The sequence below is a fragment of the Acanthopagrus latus genome, chromosome 9, assembly GCF_904848185.1.
Source record: "Acanthopagrus latus isolate v.2019 chromosome 9, fAcaLat1.1, whole genome shotgun sequence".
Lineage (NCBI taxonomy): Eukaryota > Metazoa > Chordata > Actinopteri > Spariformes > Sparidae > Acanthopagrus > Acanthopagrus latus.
In genome coordinates, this window is record NC_051047.1 from 17,043,049 (window position 1) to 17,059,454 (window position 16,406).

Consider the following 16,406-nt stretch of genomic DNA (forward strand, 5'->3'; position numbering starts at 1 on the left):
TTGTGCACGCAATCCTGTCATTCAGCAGGATTTACAGAGGCACGGCTTGTTCCATCCTGAACCGACCGAGGCCAGGTGAGCCAATGTGAGAGCAGAGGACGGGCGAGAGAGAAAGGAGGCGGGTGGAGAGAGAGAGATGGTGAGAGGAAGACAGAGCAGTTTCAATGCTAATAAGTAAGCGCAAAGGTGTGGAATGACGCAGCGGGAGTGGAGGTGAGGAAACAATCCCCACACTGTGCACATTAATGAGTAACAGTCACAGAGAGAATGTCACTGGACTACAGAGCAGCCAGTTCTCTCTCTCCCTCTGTATTGACACATAATATCACCAGAACTCCAAGTATATGAAAATTGGATAACAGAGCAGATTTTTAGAGATTTCTGCAGTAATGTGGTGAGGCAGTCGAGGAGAAAAAGAGGCCTGTGGTCTTATCTTGGCATTCCACTGACGCAGCCAGATCAGCGGAGCATCAGCCAAGCCGCTGCAGCTGGAGTGGCCGCCAGTGACCTCTGACCTTTGGTAAAGAGGGTAAAGTGGTAGGAATGTGCCGTTACGCAGCCCTTTTCATTTGGGGAAGTACAATGAGAGTCTTTGCACCACAGCCGGGGAGCGCTGTCAGTTTATTGGTGATGGAAATTTGCATCAAAAATAAAAAGGAAAGTGGATCATTTATATGGCTTTGTTGTAAAGAGACTAAATATTAGCTCTGAGCAGAGGGAGCTAAGAATAGCACCAAGGAGGTTTAACTTTGCAGGCACTGACCTTGACAAGACCTGGCAGCGATTCTAATGTTTTCTTTTTTTTTTTATGTGAGTGAGCGTGTGTGTGTGCAAGGAAATTTGCATGACCTACCTTGTCCATATTTGGTTTGATGCAGCGTACAAAAAAGGGGTTGGAGGCACTTAGAGTGGCCATCAGGGAATGAAGAGAGTCCTGAAAGACATCAGCAACAAGAGGATTAGGATCGAGACAGCAGAGGAACGGCTCTTTAGTCCAAATATATTCCTTTATGTCTGTGTGCTTACGCATGAGATTCTCAACTACTAACTCACTCAACAATTCAAGTACAGGTTGAGAAAAGTTGTGTGGCTACTGGTGTTGACAAAAATATCAGTACTGGATAATTAAAATGGTTGCAAGAAAAGTTGTATGTCGTTCTCATGTTGCAGAAGTGCAATAAGTGATACTGTGAATTATTTTGACAGATATTTTGATGGCGATATAATCCATGATTATTATGGGTAACTACATTTTACATCACAATTTTCATTGAAAAACTAGTGACATCACGATGATGTGGCATTTCTCCCAGTCTTTGCCAACCAAACATGTCATACTACATCTGGAGAATAAGCTTTGTAGACCAGAGCATCTCTGCAGCACTACAACATTTAATCAAGACATTATTTGTGAAACATTTCACCCTCATAAAATAATCGCAGTACTTAGATTTACAGTATTTAGATATTGCATTTAGTCATACTGTGATTTCGATTGTTTTCAGGAAACTACAGACACATTCTACTTGTAAAATGAAGATTTCTGCAGTGTCTGCACTCTAAACATTAAATTACAAAGTAACACAAGCAGTCAGATAAATGTAAAAGATTAAAAAGTACAAATCTTTCATCTGAAATGTTATGGAGTAATTCTACTTCAGTATGGGTGACATTAGCAGATATGAGAAATATTCAAGTGAGATATTTTAAACAACAATTTTACATTTTTTCTACTTAAAGAATAATTCTAGGCTTCATCCCGTTAAATCATGTATTGCAATATTTTAACCTAAATATTAATTCTGCAAAAATATTGTTGTGATGATTGTTGGTCCTTTCAATATATTTAATGTATGAAATCTCAACATGATATTTTCAATAAATGATCATCAGTACTGAATTCAATGACTATGCGAGTAAAGACAAGTGTTAGAACAGTTAGTGAGTTTGTAAAACACTATATCATTCTCATATCGTGATAACAATGTCATCTTCATATATTTCCCAGTACTTGAGTAACTGTTAGGGGGCCCCTTGTAGAATAAGTTAACAGTAAAAGTTAAATGAACAATGTTATATTACTGTACAGTAACCGAAAAGAAGTAGTAAGAGTAAGAGTAAGAGTAAACGTAATTTGATACTTCGCATACATACAGGGTATTACTCAGTCTATATATCCCTCAACACACACACACACACACACACACACACACACACACACACTCCGAGGACCCTTGAACCTTGCAGGCTATGTCAGCCTCGCTCTCCTCGCAGCCTCAGACAGTCTGTCTCCAGCGAGGCCTGGCCTGGCAGAGCTGAGCGTGATTGGCCCCTGGTTGGCCCCTCTCTGCCCAGCCATCAACCCTAATCCTCCGGCTTTAGGAACTGTAGGCCAGGGCAGCCTGCCAAATCCTCCCCTGCTCCTTCTCTCCACACTGCAGTTAGAACATGCTAAGCTAAGCCCCTCCACTCCAACCCCCTCCACCGCCACAACCACATATTTCATACATCCCATCAGCGATCATTCTCTGACTGTGTTCTCCTCCCCCCTCCGTCCCTGCATGATTTCTTTCCTCTTTTTTTCTCTGTGCCCCCGCGCTCACACTCACCATGCCAGGGAAACAGAGTCAAACGTTACGGGCTAAGTGGTTATTATATGCAGCAGCACATGAGAGGCAATTAACTCATTGTCTGGTGGATGAGACAATCACACAATCACGAGCGCTTAGATTAGAAGCTCCAGTCTCACCCTGAACTGAGAGCTGACGGTGGGCTTTCGTCGGGCTGTGCCCATCTTTAGGGTCTCGTCACCATTTCTGCTCCCGACGCGCTCAAAGAGGTCGTAGATGAAGTCCAGCCTGCAGGAGCACAGTGCAGAGCATGTGAGTGTAAAAACTGTACTTCCCTGAATCATACAGGTGTGTGTTCAACATGCAGGGGACAGAGGGTGTGATACCTGCTGTCTTTGAGAATAAACAAGATGTCATCTCTGAAGGTGTCCCTGTTCTTCTCCAGGATCCCACGCACGTCATAGAGCACCTGAAGCAGAGGTGAAAACACGAGTGTGAGCGTGTTTGACTCCTAGATAATATAAGGCTTTACAGCAGTACAAGACAAAGTCAGAAGAGACACTGAATACAACAAAAGAGGAACACAAAAAAGAATACTTAAGCCATGAACAAGATTTGTGTTGAGCCAAGGTAATGTTAAGCATTTTAAGCATTATTTGCAGCATTATCCAACCACAATCTTCAGTAACCAAATATTCTGTCAATGGAGACAAATTATGCTTTTTAGTTTTTTCTTCCCTTTCCGTCAGTGTTTGATTAAGTTTCTTATGCATGTTACAGAAGCGCCTCTTTCCCACAGAAAACACTGCTCGTCAGTAGTCCCGCCTTTAATTCTGTGACTTTGTGACATCACATTACATCATCATAATTAATCTATTCCTTGCAGCTAGTTTGGAGAAGACTGATGTGATTTTAAGCATCAAAGCATGTAAACATATTCTAGCGGAAACCCAAAATAAAAGTATAATAAAAATGAGCATAATGTGTCTCCTTTAAACAGATCACAAACACATCATGTCAAGTTGAAAAGTTTTACTAAGAGACATTAAATCATGAAGAAATATTACAAGGTAACATCTACAGTATTCAACATTTTTGTAACACTATTATAACCATCACTAATAACTGATACATCAAGTGAATAAACTTTAGTTCTTGGTTATTTCACTGTTAACAAACAATGAAATGCTTAAAAAAAAAACATTTATTAAGCTTTTGTAAAAGTAAGTCAAATCAGCTGCAACTTTATAATAAACAATTGCTTAAAAATAATTTATAAAGCATTTCATTGTTTGTTAACAGTGAAATAACTGTTAATGATGCAACTGTCAGTAATGATGGTTATTATGTTTGTTATGTTTGTTGTCTATGTTTTGTTGTTTTTGTTGCCATGATTCACAAACATGGAGACATCTGTTACTCTAAACTAAAGGAAAGAAAATACAGCTCTAATCAAGATCTGATGAAAGATAATTACCTTTGGGCTGGTACCTGTGTGCACTGCAGCACATTGTGTAGCTCTGTTAGCAAAGTATTTCCTGCCTCTAAAGGCACAGGTGTTTTAAAAATAAAACTATTTGCATGCAAAGGTGTCATTATAAACCCATAATTTAAATGCTTAGAGACTGAATGTCAATCCAGCGTGGACATAAAACCTGCTCTATTTTTACCTTCTGAGGGCTCGTTATCAGGACCCGGTGATTAATGTTTTCAGAACATTCACACGTATGTGCACAGAGTGTGACATGAAAAGGGGGACTGCGAATGCATGTTTGGGTGCTCGGTGTGAACAGAGATGAGGAGGGGGGGTCGGGCCTCTTCATGTGCAGCAGAGCGCCTGTGTGTTAATGCAGTCACCTGTTGAGTTCTGCTCAGCCTTTCGTCTTAGCAGCACAGCATTCCTCCGCTCGCCCTGACCCACAGTAACGCAGCTCTTTGTTTGTGTGTGCGAGTGTTGGCTTGTGCGTGTGATGAAAATAAGAGTGGAAATTATTCTTAGCTGGAAAAAGCATTTAAGTGATATTAAAACACACTCTTTGTGTACGTGCACGTATTGTGAGCTTGTGTTCTCAGCTGTGCGTGTATATAACAATCCAATAACAACCCCCCCCCCAATTCCCAAGCCTGGAGGCTCACGGGGAGCCATGAGATCCAAACTTGACGACACATGTATTTATAAATCGTAGACACACTAATTACACTCCATTCCTCTCCCGTTGAAAAATACTCATACAAAAGGCTCTCTGTGTCTGTCAGTCTCAGGTTCATTCAACCAAGACACTTGGATGGTCTCGTGATGCTGCAGTTTGTCAAGAGGAAGTGTGAACACAAAATCTTGCAGGTTCGGAGTGCACGAATCGCACGTACAGTAATCGCTGATCATATCCGCAAGGGTGCATGTGCAAAGCTTTAAGTAAATGTTTATATTTGACCCACGAGTTCACAAATCGTGCTGAGGCTTTATGTTGCCGCTCAATTTCCCGCCTGACACCGAGACTTAATTTAAATCGACTGCATTTCCCTGCACCAGAGGGATAATCAGATCTGTGGGAGGATGCTACTATTTCGCTGGCTGAACTCACGGTAACGTTTCAGATGACAGAAGGAGCTTTCAGAGAGGCGTCTAAACCCTCCAGAGAGGCACACTGGACACAGGGAGAAAGAGAGAGAGAGAGAGAGAGAGAGAGAGAACAACTGGCTGGCCTGCCTGTCCTCTCTGGGCCGAGTCATTACCATAGTCGTCCATGCCAGGCTTGTGACTGAGCTGCCACACTCACACTGAGGAGACCTTGTCTGAGGCAGGCTTCATAAGGCCATTCTTTATCAGGGCGCACATCCCATGCCTCCTGCCCTGTCCAAACCACTCTCCATTTGTGCCTCCTCCCTGATCTCTTTTCTCTACACTTCCTTCAGGACTTAATCTCTGCCTTCATGTAAGCACAGCAAGGAAGGGGTGATGGTGAGGCAGTTTCTGCTGACTCAGGGGAGAGACAGCAGAGGAGGGGAGCCGTATCAACATCCTGTAGCAGAGTTTGGCAAAGATGATCCTCACTTCCCCATCTTATTCATTCAGGGAGGAAGGTGAGCCTGGTTTGGCTCTGTATCTGTGTGTGTGTGTCTGTGTGTGTAAGTGTCGTTAATTACCTCTCCTGCATAGTGCTTGATGCCAAACTGGTGGTCGTTCACTCTGGGCTTCACATAGTATGGGTTCGTCTGAGGAGAAAGGACAAGGGGACTTTTAGAAAATGCTGTTCGTGTTTACTTAGTTAGTACTAATCCAATTAAGTAGCGTACAGACTGCATTGAGACCTCCATGAAGGCGTTCAGAGGGTAACTCAAAGACAGCAGCTGATGAATATATGGTGATATCAAATAATCTGTTTTCTCCACTGTCTTGGGCAGTGTTAATGATGATTTCTCTCCTGGAAGGTCAGCGTAGAGGGCACTGCGTTACATTTTCTTCACTGGTAGGGCAACAGAGTGGGTGCTCCGTCGTCTTTCCTCCACTGAAAGGTCACCACAGAGGGCACTTCATCTTTTTTTCCTCCACTGACCCCCGTAGAATACACCACACCATGTTTTCTCCACTGGAACCGTACCAGAGAGGCCACTTCATCATGTTCTCTCCTCTGGAATAACACCATAGAGTAAACTTTGATGAGGTTTCTCCACTGAAAGGGCGCCATTGAGGGCTATGGTGCTTTCCTTTCAGTGGAGAACATGGTTATCGTGTTTTCTTGCACATTGGGCCACACCAGTGGGAACTTTTTGATCAGGTCATTTATCAGAATATTGTAGAGATAATCTGGTTTTATTAAATGCTATAAACAAAGGAAGCAAAGGTTTTTTTTTCCTTCTACATAATTTACACTTTGGTTTGGGGACACAGCTACTCTCTCTCCAACCCAGTCAACCAGTCAACTTTAAAACTCAGCACATGGCAGAGACCTCAGGTAGAGGTCAAACAGTTCAGATCAGGTCTCACTTTGTATCCCTTCCTGTTTTTTCCGGCAGCTACAGAAAAAAAAAAACCTGCTGGGTTTTCTGAGGACACTCTTTTCTCCTTCACACAATGCTGATCAGGCCTGGAGAATGGCTGATCACATTTCAGCATTGTTGTGATTGCATGTGAGAGCGGCTCGGGGGGCGTGCCGCACAGACTTTCAAGGCTGCACCAAAGGCAACAGACGATTCATCAGCCAGGAGGGAGGTTTAACTCTTTGAGGCAGCCTGAGCTGGTGGGTGGTGAAGGTGTTTCTTCAGCTTTGTTGGAGGTGTACGGGTCATTTTTGTTATGCCGCTGTGAGTGTCAGCCAGGGAGTGGATAGGATATGTGTAAACTGCTGCATGTGAGAGAGTTTTCATGGGTGCGTGTGGACTCACTGCATGTCGGCTGTGCAGCTTCTCCAAAAGGGTGTAGTCTGTGCCTTTGGGGAAGCGGCTCTCCTCATTGATAAGAGCCAACATGCCCAGTTTCTAAAGGGGAGACAGACAAGAGGAGAAGAGAGGGTGAAGCACACCGCAGTCATGATGGAACTAGTTATAATCCCATTGGGGCCACATCTGGCAGCATTTATTATAACAATGCATCCAGGAAACAGCATAGTAATTCATTCAATTTTCTCCGTTATTTATAAAAAAGAGGGTTCACTCAGCAGGCACGATGATCAGCAACACCTTCCTTCACATTTCTGAAGACACACAGTCATTGAGCATAAATATGAACCACAGTAACTTAAAGTTAGCTAAGCTGAGTACCTGGCTAATGTTGCTAACGGTTCTCTAAGATACTGAGTTGATTATCTGATTATCTCATGACCAATAAATACAAAACATTTACTGTAAATACTGTGAACAAGTTGAATGATGCTGGGTTAACTGTGAAACTACTACTTAGAGTTGGCTGTATATTAACGTTAGCCTATTTTCAGCAGCCAGCTAGGCTAGCTGACAGGCTCACCTCGCTAGTGAGGTGTGAGAAGCCTCGTGGATGAGACGTGAAACGTCTTCAAGAAACTGAAACAAGTCCAGTTGCCGACAATACAGCACGGAGAACTACCATGACCCGGATGACTGAGAAACTTCATCATCATACATTATGCAAATAGTTAATAGCACAAGAATCATCCTATAGAGGGACATCAAAAGCCAAATACAAGTTTATGTAGGGGTAAAACAGTTGTAGTATAGTCTTTGTGCTTCCCCTGAACTTTTTAAGTGTGTCATTTTGACCCTTTCAGACACAAGCCTCCCATCTCTGCAGAGACTCAGCTCTAACCATCATTATAACTCTGGTGATAAAATAACACCGACTGCCTTTAATGCTTCTCTTCAACCATACCTCCAACCGCTGACTGGTGTACATTACTGTGCACACAACATGCGAAATGAGACTATATAATGATAGAGTGGGAGATGGAGGTCAACGCAAGCCGAGTGCGGCGTCTCGGTCGGCACGCTCTGGCTGGCGGTCAGTGGTCGATCCTGGTGGTGACTTTGCTCTCTCGAGGACTGACTGTCTGTTACCTTTTCTATGAGATCCAGACACTCCGCATTATCCATCCAGTCTATGGCTTCCCACTGGATCCCCTCCCTGTGAGGACAAAGAGACACACACACACAAACCATATATATATAAATATAAACAACCAGGAGGACACAATGGCTGTATTGTCTTGTGTGGACATGTGATGAAATGAGCCATGTCCAAGCTGCTGGCCCACTATTCATGAAAACAACTGTCTGGGGGAGAAACTGAGCTGATTCCAAACCTCTGGCAGTTTGCCTGCATCGCCATGTCGAGGCCCAACCCCCATCCCTGAGCGCTATCTGTCTGCAGCACATGATTTTACTTTGGATGTATCCACCAGCATACGGGCTTCATCTGAAGAAAACAATACGTCTCCAGTTTTTAAGACATATTAAACGTCTTCACCTGTTGTACTCCAGCTGTTCCAGCGAGAAGATGTGCTTGTTGAAGTACTCCTGGAGTTTCTCGTTGGCGTAGTTGATATTAAACTGTTCAAACCGGTTCACCTACAGGATGGAAGCACATGTTTTGGAGGCCATCAGTAACTAAAAGATGCTCTTCAGATGTTTTTTTTTAAGACGTCTAAATGTACTCAGCTTTGAACAACAATCAGTCTTTCACCTCAAAGTTCTCAAAGCCGAAGATATCGAGGATGCCGATGGACTTGAAGTTGTCTTTCCCTTTGATCTTCTGGTTGATCCTCATTATGATCCAGGAGAAACACTGGGAATAAAGCGCCATGGCAACCGAGTCTCGTGAGTCCACGGCCTGCAAAAAACCCACAACACAACATGACGAGGGTTAAAATGGATACCAAGTTGAAACTTTGCTGACTGCACACTCAACACAACATACAGTATGTCATAGTGTGTAATTAATGGATTTTTTAATTAATGTAAAGAATTTAATAAAAACATTTTTTATTGTTTGACTGCTGGCGTGTGCAGGGCCTCAGTGAAGTGTCTATAAAACAAACAGCGGTTTGGAGACAAAGGTGTGTTATGTCATCGTCTGTCTGCCGGCGGCAGGTAAGACAACGTCTGTTTTCACAACAGCTCAACGCCTGCATGTCTTCAGGGTGACACGCTGCAGGCAGTATTTATTGCATTTCAAAAATCCGGCGAAAAACAGAGACAAATCAAAGCAATGTAACCACATTTGCAGATAACTGTCTGTAGTTTAATTATCTTTTTTTATGTGCTGTTGTACCTTTGTTTCACCTCCCACAGAGATGGAAATATCATAAAGACAGAAGGCAGACTCTGGTGGAAAGTATACAAGTACATTTTGAGGTACTTTAACTGGGTATTTCCATTCTAATGACATTTTACTCAGCTTCATTTCAGAGTGAACTAATGCACTTTTTACTCCACTATATACCGTATATCTGAAACTTATAGTTACTTTTCAGATTTTACAAATAAAAAAACATTACGTTTGTGAAACACGAAACCCTTTAAATTATTAAACCCGTGGCTACCACACTGTTTGGCTTACAAATTAAAATAGTATTTATCTATTACCAGCTGCAACAGCAACATTGTTGTGAGTCTGTGTGTGTGTCATCATGAAAAAATGTGTTCCTAGAGACACCTACTATGGCAGAAACTACCACAGTGTTGTGCCAGTGTCTGATTTCTGTCAGCGCTGTAGCATCACAACCATGTAAGATGCAGTCATGAAACCTCACAAGCGTGTTGCAACATCAAACTGAGGGCCGAATTTAAAGATGGGTGCAGTGTAGTAATGACTACTGAGTACTCTACATCTGACAAGCATCCCGATCTTTTTCTAACTTGTTGCTTTTTCATCTTTCCTTCCTTTTTCTTGTTTGGATTGCATCTGGTTTTTGAAGTATGTTAACCAGCTGGGGTCAGCAGACCAGTGGGGTCTTTATTAAACTGCAGAACATTAACGTAAGAAATATTACGAGAGAAAAGAAATCTGCAGATGAAGACCATGTGATATAACTGAAAACTTCCTAGAGTGAACTGTCAAACTTGACTTTGAAGTCATAGCAGTAACGCAAATGACAAGATCTGCCTGATCACTATCAGACAGAACTGATTTTCTCCAGCTGCCGTGAAGTCGGCTTTTCGGCCAGACACCATCCCTGTACGAATATAAAAAGCTCAAACTTGCCAGTTAGACTTCCTCCGCAGGCATTGTGCATGAATTGAAAACAAAACAAAAGCGTGGCGGTGTGTACTGTATTTGGGGCAACAATGCTCCTGGGCTTTTCAGTAATCCATCATGCCCCGTCACCTCTTGCAACTAGCGGGTGTGAACAGAGTGCTGGTGGCTCCAGGATCTCCGTCACAGGGGTGAGAAGAATGGCTGTTTGTCCAGGATGGGGTGAGGGGGTGGGGGTGGGGGGGGGTCTAGCACAGGCAGTCGTGGGGTGGGTGACCCCTGGCCGCTGTGAGAAGAATCCATTCTTAGTGACTCCGGGGCTGGAATAATGAACTCTATTAAGAGACAAGCTGCTTCAAAGGCCAGGCAGAACAAGCAGCAGCAGGGTGACAGCACAGGGTCTTTGTCCGCCGATGAAAAGCTTTCTTGTGACTTTCGTGTCCCTGTGATAATAGTAAAGGTCCATTCTGCATATTCGCTCATATTTATGCGTGTGAGTGGGCTGCAGGCTTGCGCTCAGCCAGAGAGCATTGTGTCATGTGTCAGAATGTGCTTGCGGCGTATGGTGAGAAGGATAACGCATGCAGATAAAGAAATATTCACATTAATTGCAGACCGTAGTGTCTGAGGCCGAGAGATACACTGTTGAATTATTGCACCGACGTCTTGGTGGGGAGAAGACTCTCACTTCACCCTCAGTCATTGGGCTCTATTGTGCTTTTAACTCAGATCACTATCATGATGGCTGTATTGTGCCAGGAATCTGGCAGACAAAAAGCAGGAAATGGCTGGGAGTCACGCAAGGGATCTGGATAGGCATGTGGGGGAGAGTGCTTGGAGAAAGGCTGTGTGTGTGTCACCAGGACAGAGGAGGGAGTGAGAACAAGGGGCAACAAACAGATATCTTCTGTATGATTAACTGGAGGGAAAAAAAGGCAGCGTAGACCTTTGAAGAATCCGAGAAATAACGGTAAAGGGATTGTTCTGTGTGTGATTCCCGTTCCGGTCGGATGTGTCATTACCTGCTCCACAGTGAGCGGCGAGCAGATCTCCTCTCCTCTCAGGATCATGGAGCGTTGGGTCAACACCTCCGACAGCTGGAAGGAGTCCAGGCCGAGCAGTTCGCTGACATTACTCACCACTGAAACACACACACACGTATTAGCTGCCGTGTTTGTGTAACAGACGGTTCAAGTGACTCAAACAACAGACGTGACATATAGACCGTGATCCTATACGGTCTATAGGAAACTCTACTCTTGTTTGGCGGGGCTGTAGTTACTCTGCAGTCACTGAAGTTCACTGGTTCTTTGGAAAAGAGGTCAGACACCACGAACAAAGGAGCCTTGAGCTCATGTTACAGCCTGTTCAGCGCTCTGTCTGCGAGTGCAACGTCAATCAAACTGAGGGGCATGAGGAGTGCTGCTGCACAGTGGTCCAACATCAGGGGAAGAAAAATGGAAGTTTTCTTCCATAAATTCCAACGAAGGAAACAAAAGATCATTTTAACTGCACCCATGAACCCAAATGTTCCCAGTTGTCCCCTGAAAAGAAGCATTAAAGATAAAGTACTGCAATTTAACATATATTTTGTATCCGCTGGGTCGAGCAATTCACACACACTGCTGTTATTTTTCAAAGTCTAAAGAAATTTAAAATAAACTTTTATGGATTACGGTTCAGCTTTTTCTTGTCTGCTGGGTTTTCCATCATGTCTTCTTTGACAGGTCTCCCTCAGAAAAGACAGTAAATCTCAACGGACCTCCTGGTTAAATAATGCTTAAAGGTACAAGATGAATATCCAGTGCTTACAGGCTCCCAGTCCAGACTGCTAACTGCATTGCTGACTGAGCTAACTAGCCAACAGCAGCTACAGTTATCAGCAGTTAGCGGTCACTTTGATGAGATGCTGCCCCTTACTGGTTTTGAGATAACTCTTACATATTACACCTTTAATTAAAATCTAGTGCTAATAAGCTCTAATGGCCCTGTAGGGTTAAAATGGCTGATTGTTTGTTTTTCTGGTCGCCAAGGGAGAACCTGTTTTAAGAACCCTAACTGCCCGAGGCGCCTGGTATGAGCAGTTCCAAAAAAACTGACTGCAAAAATTGTATTTTCCTAAAAAGGGATTCAAATTAAAATGTCTTGCATGTCCTCTTCTTTTTCTTCTTGCCTTGCCTGCTCAAATCACCTGCTGTGTACTCACTAAAAGACAGGATTTCATGCTTCTCTGTACAAATTAAGGACGTGCATTACACCTTCATCAGGATCTATAAGTCTGTTATATGTTATTCACGTAATTCCTTCTCCTCCTACCTCCTTTAGAAGTGATCTGAGCGCCGCCAGCAGTCATGAATTCAATGTTGCCCATCTGAAGGACGGCGGAGAGCAACTTGAACACGTCTCTGATCTCCTCCTCGGTGAACTCCATCACTTTCAGGGCCTCCTGCAACACAACACAGACAATGTTGGACAACATGTCACTGCAAAGGACACGAGGAACACCCCTAGACCTGTCCAAGACATGACAGCAGTTCAACCTACTTTTGTTTTTTGCTTGCAGCTATACAATACTTGTATGAACAAAATTCAAAATGTGCCTCCAAGGCCAACATGACACAATCAAATAACATCTTTTCCCCAGGCTCATGTTTCCTAGAAGTCAGTTTCGGTCTTGTAAAGTGGTATTACACTCATGACAAAGGGTTATAGCGCCCTCTGGGGGTACAACAAACAATCTACACACACGCACACACACACACACACACACACACACACACACACAAATAATCCTTCCTACTGGATTTTTCTCACATCTTCTACTTACCATCACACTGTCAAAGAGCTGCTTGTCATCCAGGCTGCTGTCCTGCATGCAGCCTGACTGGCTCAGGTAGTGATATGACTCAGGGCCCTCGGACAGGAGGTACATGTCTGCAACACACAGAAGGACGAAACTCACACTGAATGAAATAAAACGTAATGTATTTGAGCCCAACAGTGGAAAAAAAAAATACAGAACTGAGTCGCCTGTGTCATCTTAATTGCTGATAGCAGTTACAGATGTTTAACCAATCTATCGTTACATGAGCGTCACATATTGTCATGATTGTGATATTTAGACATTTACTCACTTGCTATCAAAATGTGAGTGTGAGATTAACAGCTCATTTAAACTCTGTAGAAACAAACCTCTGTGGTCCTGGTCTGCCCCGGCTAACAGAGCGTAGAAGATGTGGTAGTTTCTTTCTCCGGGATTCTGTCGAACCACGCGATTCTTTGGAAAAGAAGATAGTTAGAGGTAAATGTTTACAGTATGTTACAAAGATGTTGCAAGATGGCCGTGCTTTTAAATAGTGATTATATCAAATATTTAACTTGCTGATCCCTGTTGCTGAATGTTTAAACACATCATAGACTCACCTTCTCCAGCAAATCTGATGACTGAGAGTCAAGGAGAATGATAAAAATTTACAGTGAATATGCTGAGTGAGTCCTCTGAGCCAAACACAATAAACATCTGCAGTAACTCTAAATGAACTGTTGAAGGATACAGTCAATGATGCAGCCTCCCTGAATGTTTCCGTTCTGGGAAAAGTGGAGCTGGATGAACTTCCCAAAGCGACTGGAGTTATTGTTGTACACGGTCTTGGCATTCCCAAAGGCTTCCATGATGGGACTGCAGAGAGAGGAAACACAATCAAGCCAATGAAAACTCTACCAAGGAAATCTTTCTTTTACATCTGAGACTTCCCTGAAATTCTCTAGTTTTTGAGAGGAACGTTTGTGACTCATGGATGAGTTCTGAACAATCAACTGAACTAGTATCAAAATCACAACATGGCTCCTGACGTCAAGGGAACATGCTTTTTGGGGACAGACCACAAAAAAAAAACACATCATCATTTTATATTGACAGCGAAAATTCTGACTAAAGTCGTGACTCATATCATAATCACAGTATCTAAAGTGCAGTTTGTTTTAAGAAGTAACCGAAGGAGTAAAAGTAAAGATATCTTGTTATAATTTTACTTTGGTAAAAGTGAAAGTCACCCGTATGAAGAGTACTTGAGTAAAAATCTAAATTAAATGTACTCAAGTATCAAACGCACACATATCAAACATATCTGACATAATCAGATATATGATCAGTATGTTTCCGATTATCAGTGTTTATTTTAATATGCCTGCCAATCCCCCCAAAAAATCATTTAAAAACATTGCAAGACACAAAAGTAGTGGATAAAAAGTACAATATTTGCCGCCAAAATGTAGTGAAGTGGAAGAATAAAGTTGCAGAAAATAGAAATACTGATACTGCATAACAACAAATGTCTTTATGAACTCATAGTACTCATGAGCTCAAAGACTGGCCTGATTTAACATAGTTTGCAACTAAAAAAGTTAAATAAATAAATAAATAATGTATATATGTATTGATATGTACAGAGAGAGATAAGTAAAACGTTACTCATGAGTCAAAAAACCTAAATTAACGAATTCCACAACAAATTATTTGAAGGAACGATGTTAATCGCCGTGAACTTTAACATCTTGGGACTCGGGGGTCAGTGGTTGTGGTTTGAACAGTACCTGCTCTGGACGAGGGCCTGCTCCACCCGTGTGGTCCTCTCTGACAGAGGAGTACCTGCAGAGTTCTGGCTCATCACTGACAGAAACTTCAGCAGCAGCTTGGTGCTCTCCGTCTTCCCAGCACCGCTCTCCCCACTGAAGACACCAGGACAAAAAGAGACATGTTCAACCTGTTAATTAGCTTACCTTCATTTTTGGGAACTGTTTTTTTCATTCAGCGAATCCTGCCTTTTCTATCCCCCCCCCCTCACCTGATGAGGACACACTGACTGTCATGTCTCTTCCACAGGCAGCGGTAACACTCGTTGGCCACAGCGAATATATGAGGAGGCAGCTCCCCCATCTGGTGTTTGCTGTAGAGGTCGACTGCAGTGCTGTCGTACAGGCCAGTTATCTGCTTGTAGGGATTTACCGCCGCCAGGATAGAACCAATGTTGGTCTGAGGGAAATGAAAAGGCAGAAGGAAGAGGAGGAGAAGAAAAAGAGAGAGGGAGATAAGGATTATCAGTAAAAGAAAATAGAATACACATGGTACAAGAGATAAATGCTTGATACTGTACACTAGAATTGAGATCAGTTCACCCAGTTTCCTGTCTCCTTCCTCTGACACACTACCTGGAGTCAGTAATACTCTTAAACTCCTGCGTGTGGCCTAGTTTGCACGGACTTTGGTAATATTTTAGGATCCTTTTCTCCTGCTCGGGTAATGCGCTTTGGGGAAAAGTGCCGCACAAAAGTGTGTTTGTGGGTCATCGTTCCACAATGAAACTGTTCTGCGATGCCATGCAGACAGGCCGGGCGAGCCCTCGGAGATAAGATTAGGAGATATGATTTCGAAAAAACAAAGTTACCAACGAAGTCCGTGGGGCAATGATTATTTTAATAAAGCCCGGGTCGTGTTTCAGTGCTCTGCTGTGAAAATAATCCTGTGAGAGAGACGGGGTCAGACAAACAGATCTATAATCTTGCATTCTTAAAGGAAAATCCTGCTCTGAATACTGAACACCGTATGAAAACCTGTCTGTGTTGATATTTCCTCTCTACAGAATTGTCTTAAGTCTGAAATTCTATCTTATCACCTGAGTTTCAGGCGACATTTAGGATTTTTGGTGTTACAGAAACATGTTTTCTAACCGCCTTTTTCAGAAAAAATCCAGTCTGAATTTAGGATTGGAATTTGTTATTACAAAACCATCTGAAGTGTAGAAATTCCAAAGTAAGGTTGGCAGAGAAGCTGTCCTCCAAAATAACTGCCCTCAACTGTTGTAATGTCTGTTCAATAACTGAGAAGATGGGGAGCAACATCACCAAAACATTATGATTGAAAGGCTACTCAAACTGTAACTGTTGGAGAAGCTACTGATGTTAGCCTATTTGAGAAGCTAACACTCTTGTTAGCCTGTGTAATTTTAGCCTGTTGGAAAAGCTAACACTGATGATCGTCTTATGGAGAAGCTAAAACTCTCGTTAGCTTGTCAGGCAAGCTAACAATCTTGTTAGCTTGTCAGACAAGCTAACAAGATTGTTAGCTAGCTAGCCACTGACAAGGGACACTAGACAGCCGCTGTTTATCAAAACCG

At 42.9% G+C, this 16,406-nt stretch overlaps 1 protein-coding gene and 1 long non-coding RNA gene across 3 annotated transcripts in view; one reads left to right on the forward strand and one right to left on the reverse strand.

The window, feature by feature from the left end:
• The window catches only part of myo10l3 (myosin X, like 3), a 63,220-nt gene that overhangs the window by 20,646 nt on the left and 26,168 nt on the right, over positions 1-16,406 (reverse strand). For both annotated transcript variants that reach the window (XM_037109124.1, XM_037109125.1), the window contains 16 exons: positions 15,078-15,265; positions 14,827-14,961; positions 13,788-13,912; positions 13,657-13,670; positions 13,426-13,510; positions 13,061-13,167; positions 12,550-12,679; positions 11,256-11,374; positions 8,722-8,868; positions 8,506-8,606; positions 8,097-8,163; positions 6,954-7,046; positions 5,715-5,783; positions 2,957-3,039; positions 2,750-2,858; positions 854-934 (listed from right to left, as the gene is read on the reverse strand). In XM_037109124.1, the coding sequence (XP_036965019.1) occupies positions 854-934; positions 2,750-2,858; positions 2,957-3,039; positions 5,715-5,783; positions 6,954-7,046; positions 8,097-8,163; positions 8,506-8,606; positions 8,722-8,868; positions 11,256-11,374; positions 12,550-12,679; positions 13,061-13,167; positions 13,426-13,510; positions 13,657-13,670; positions 13,788-13,912; positions 14,827-14,961; positions 15,078-15,265 (1,653 nt within the window). The remainder of the gene's footprint in view (positions 1-853; positions 935-2,749; positions 2,859-2,956; positions 3,040-5,714; positions 5,784-6,953; positions 7,047-8,096; positions 8,164-8,505; positions 8,607-8,721; positions 8,869-11,255; positions 11,375-12,549; positions 12,680-13,060; positions 13,168-13,425; positions 13,511-13,656; positions 13,671-13,787; positions 13,913-14,826; positions 14,962-15,077; positions 15,266-16,406) is intronic.
• On the forward strand, positions 8,739-12,688 carry LOC119025514. Its single transcript, XR_005076840.1, has 4 exons — positions 8,739-8,855; positions 9,048-9,128; positions 9,330-9,392; positions 12,559-12,688. It is a non-coding gene; the product is annotated as an uncharacterized LOC119025514 (long non-coding RNA).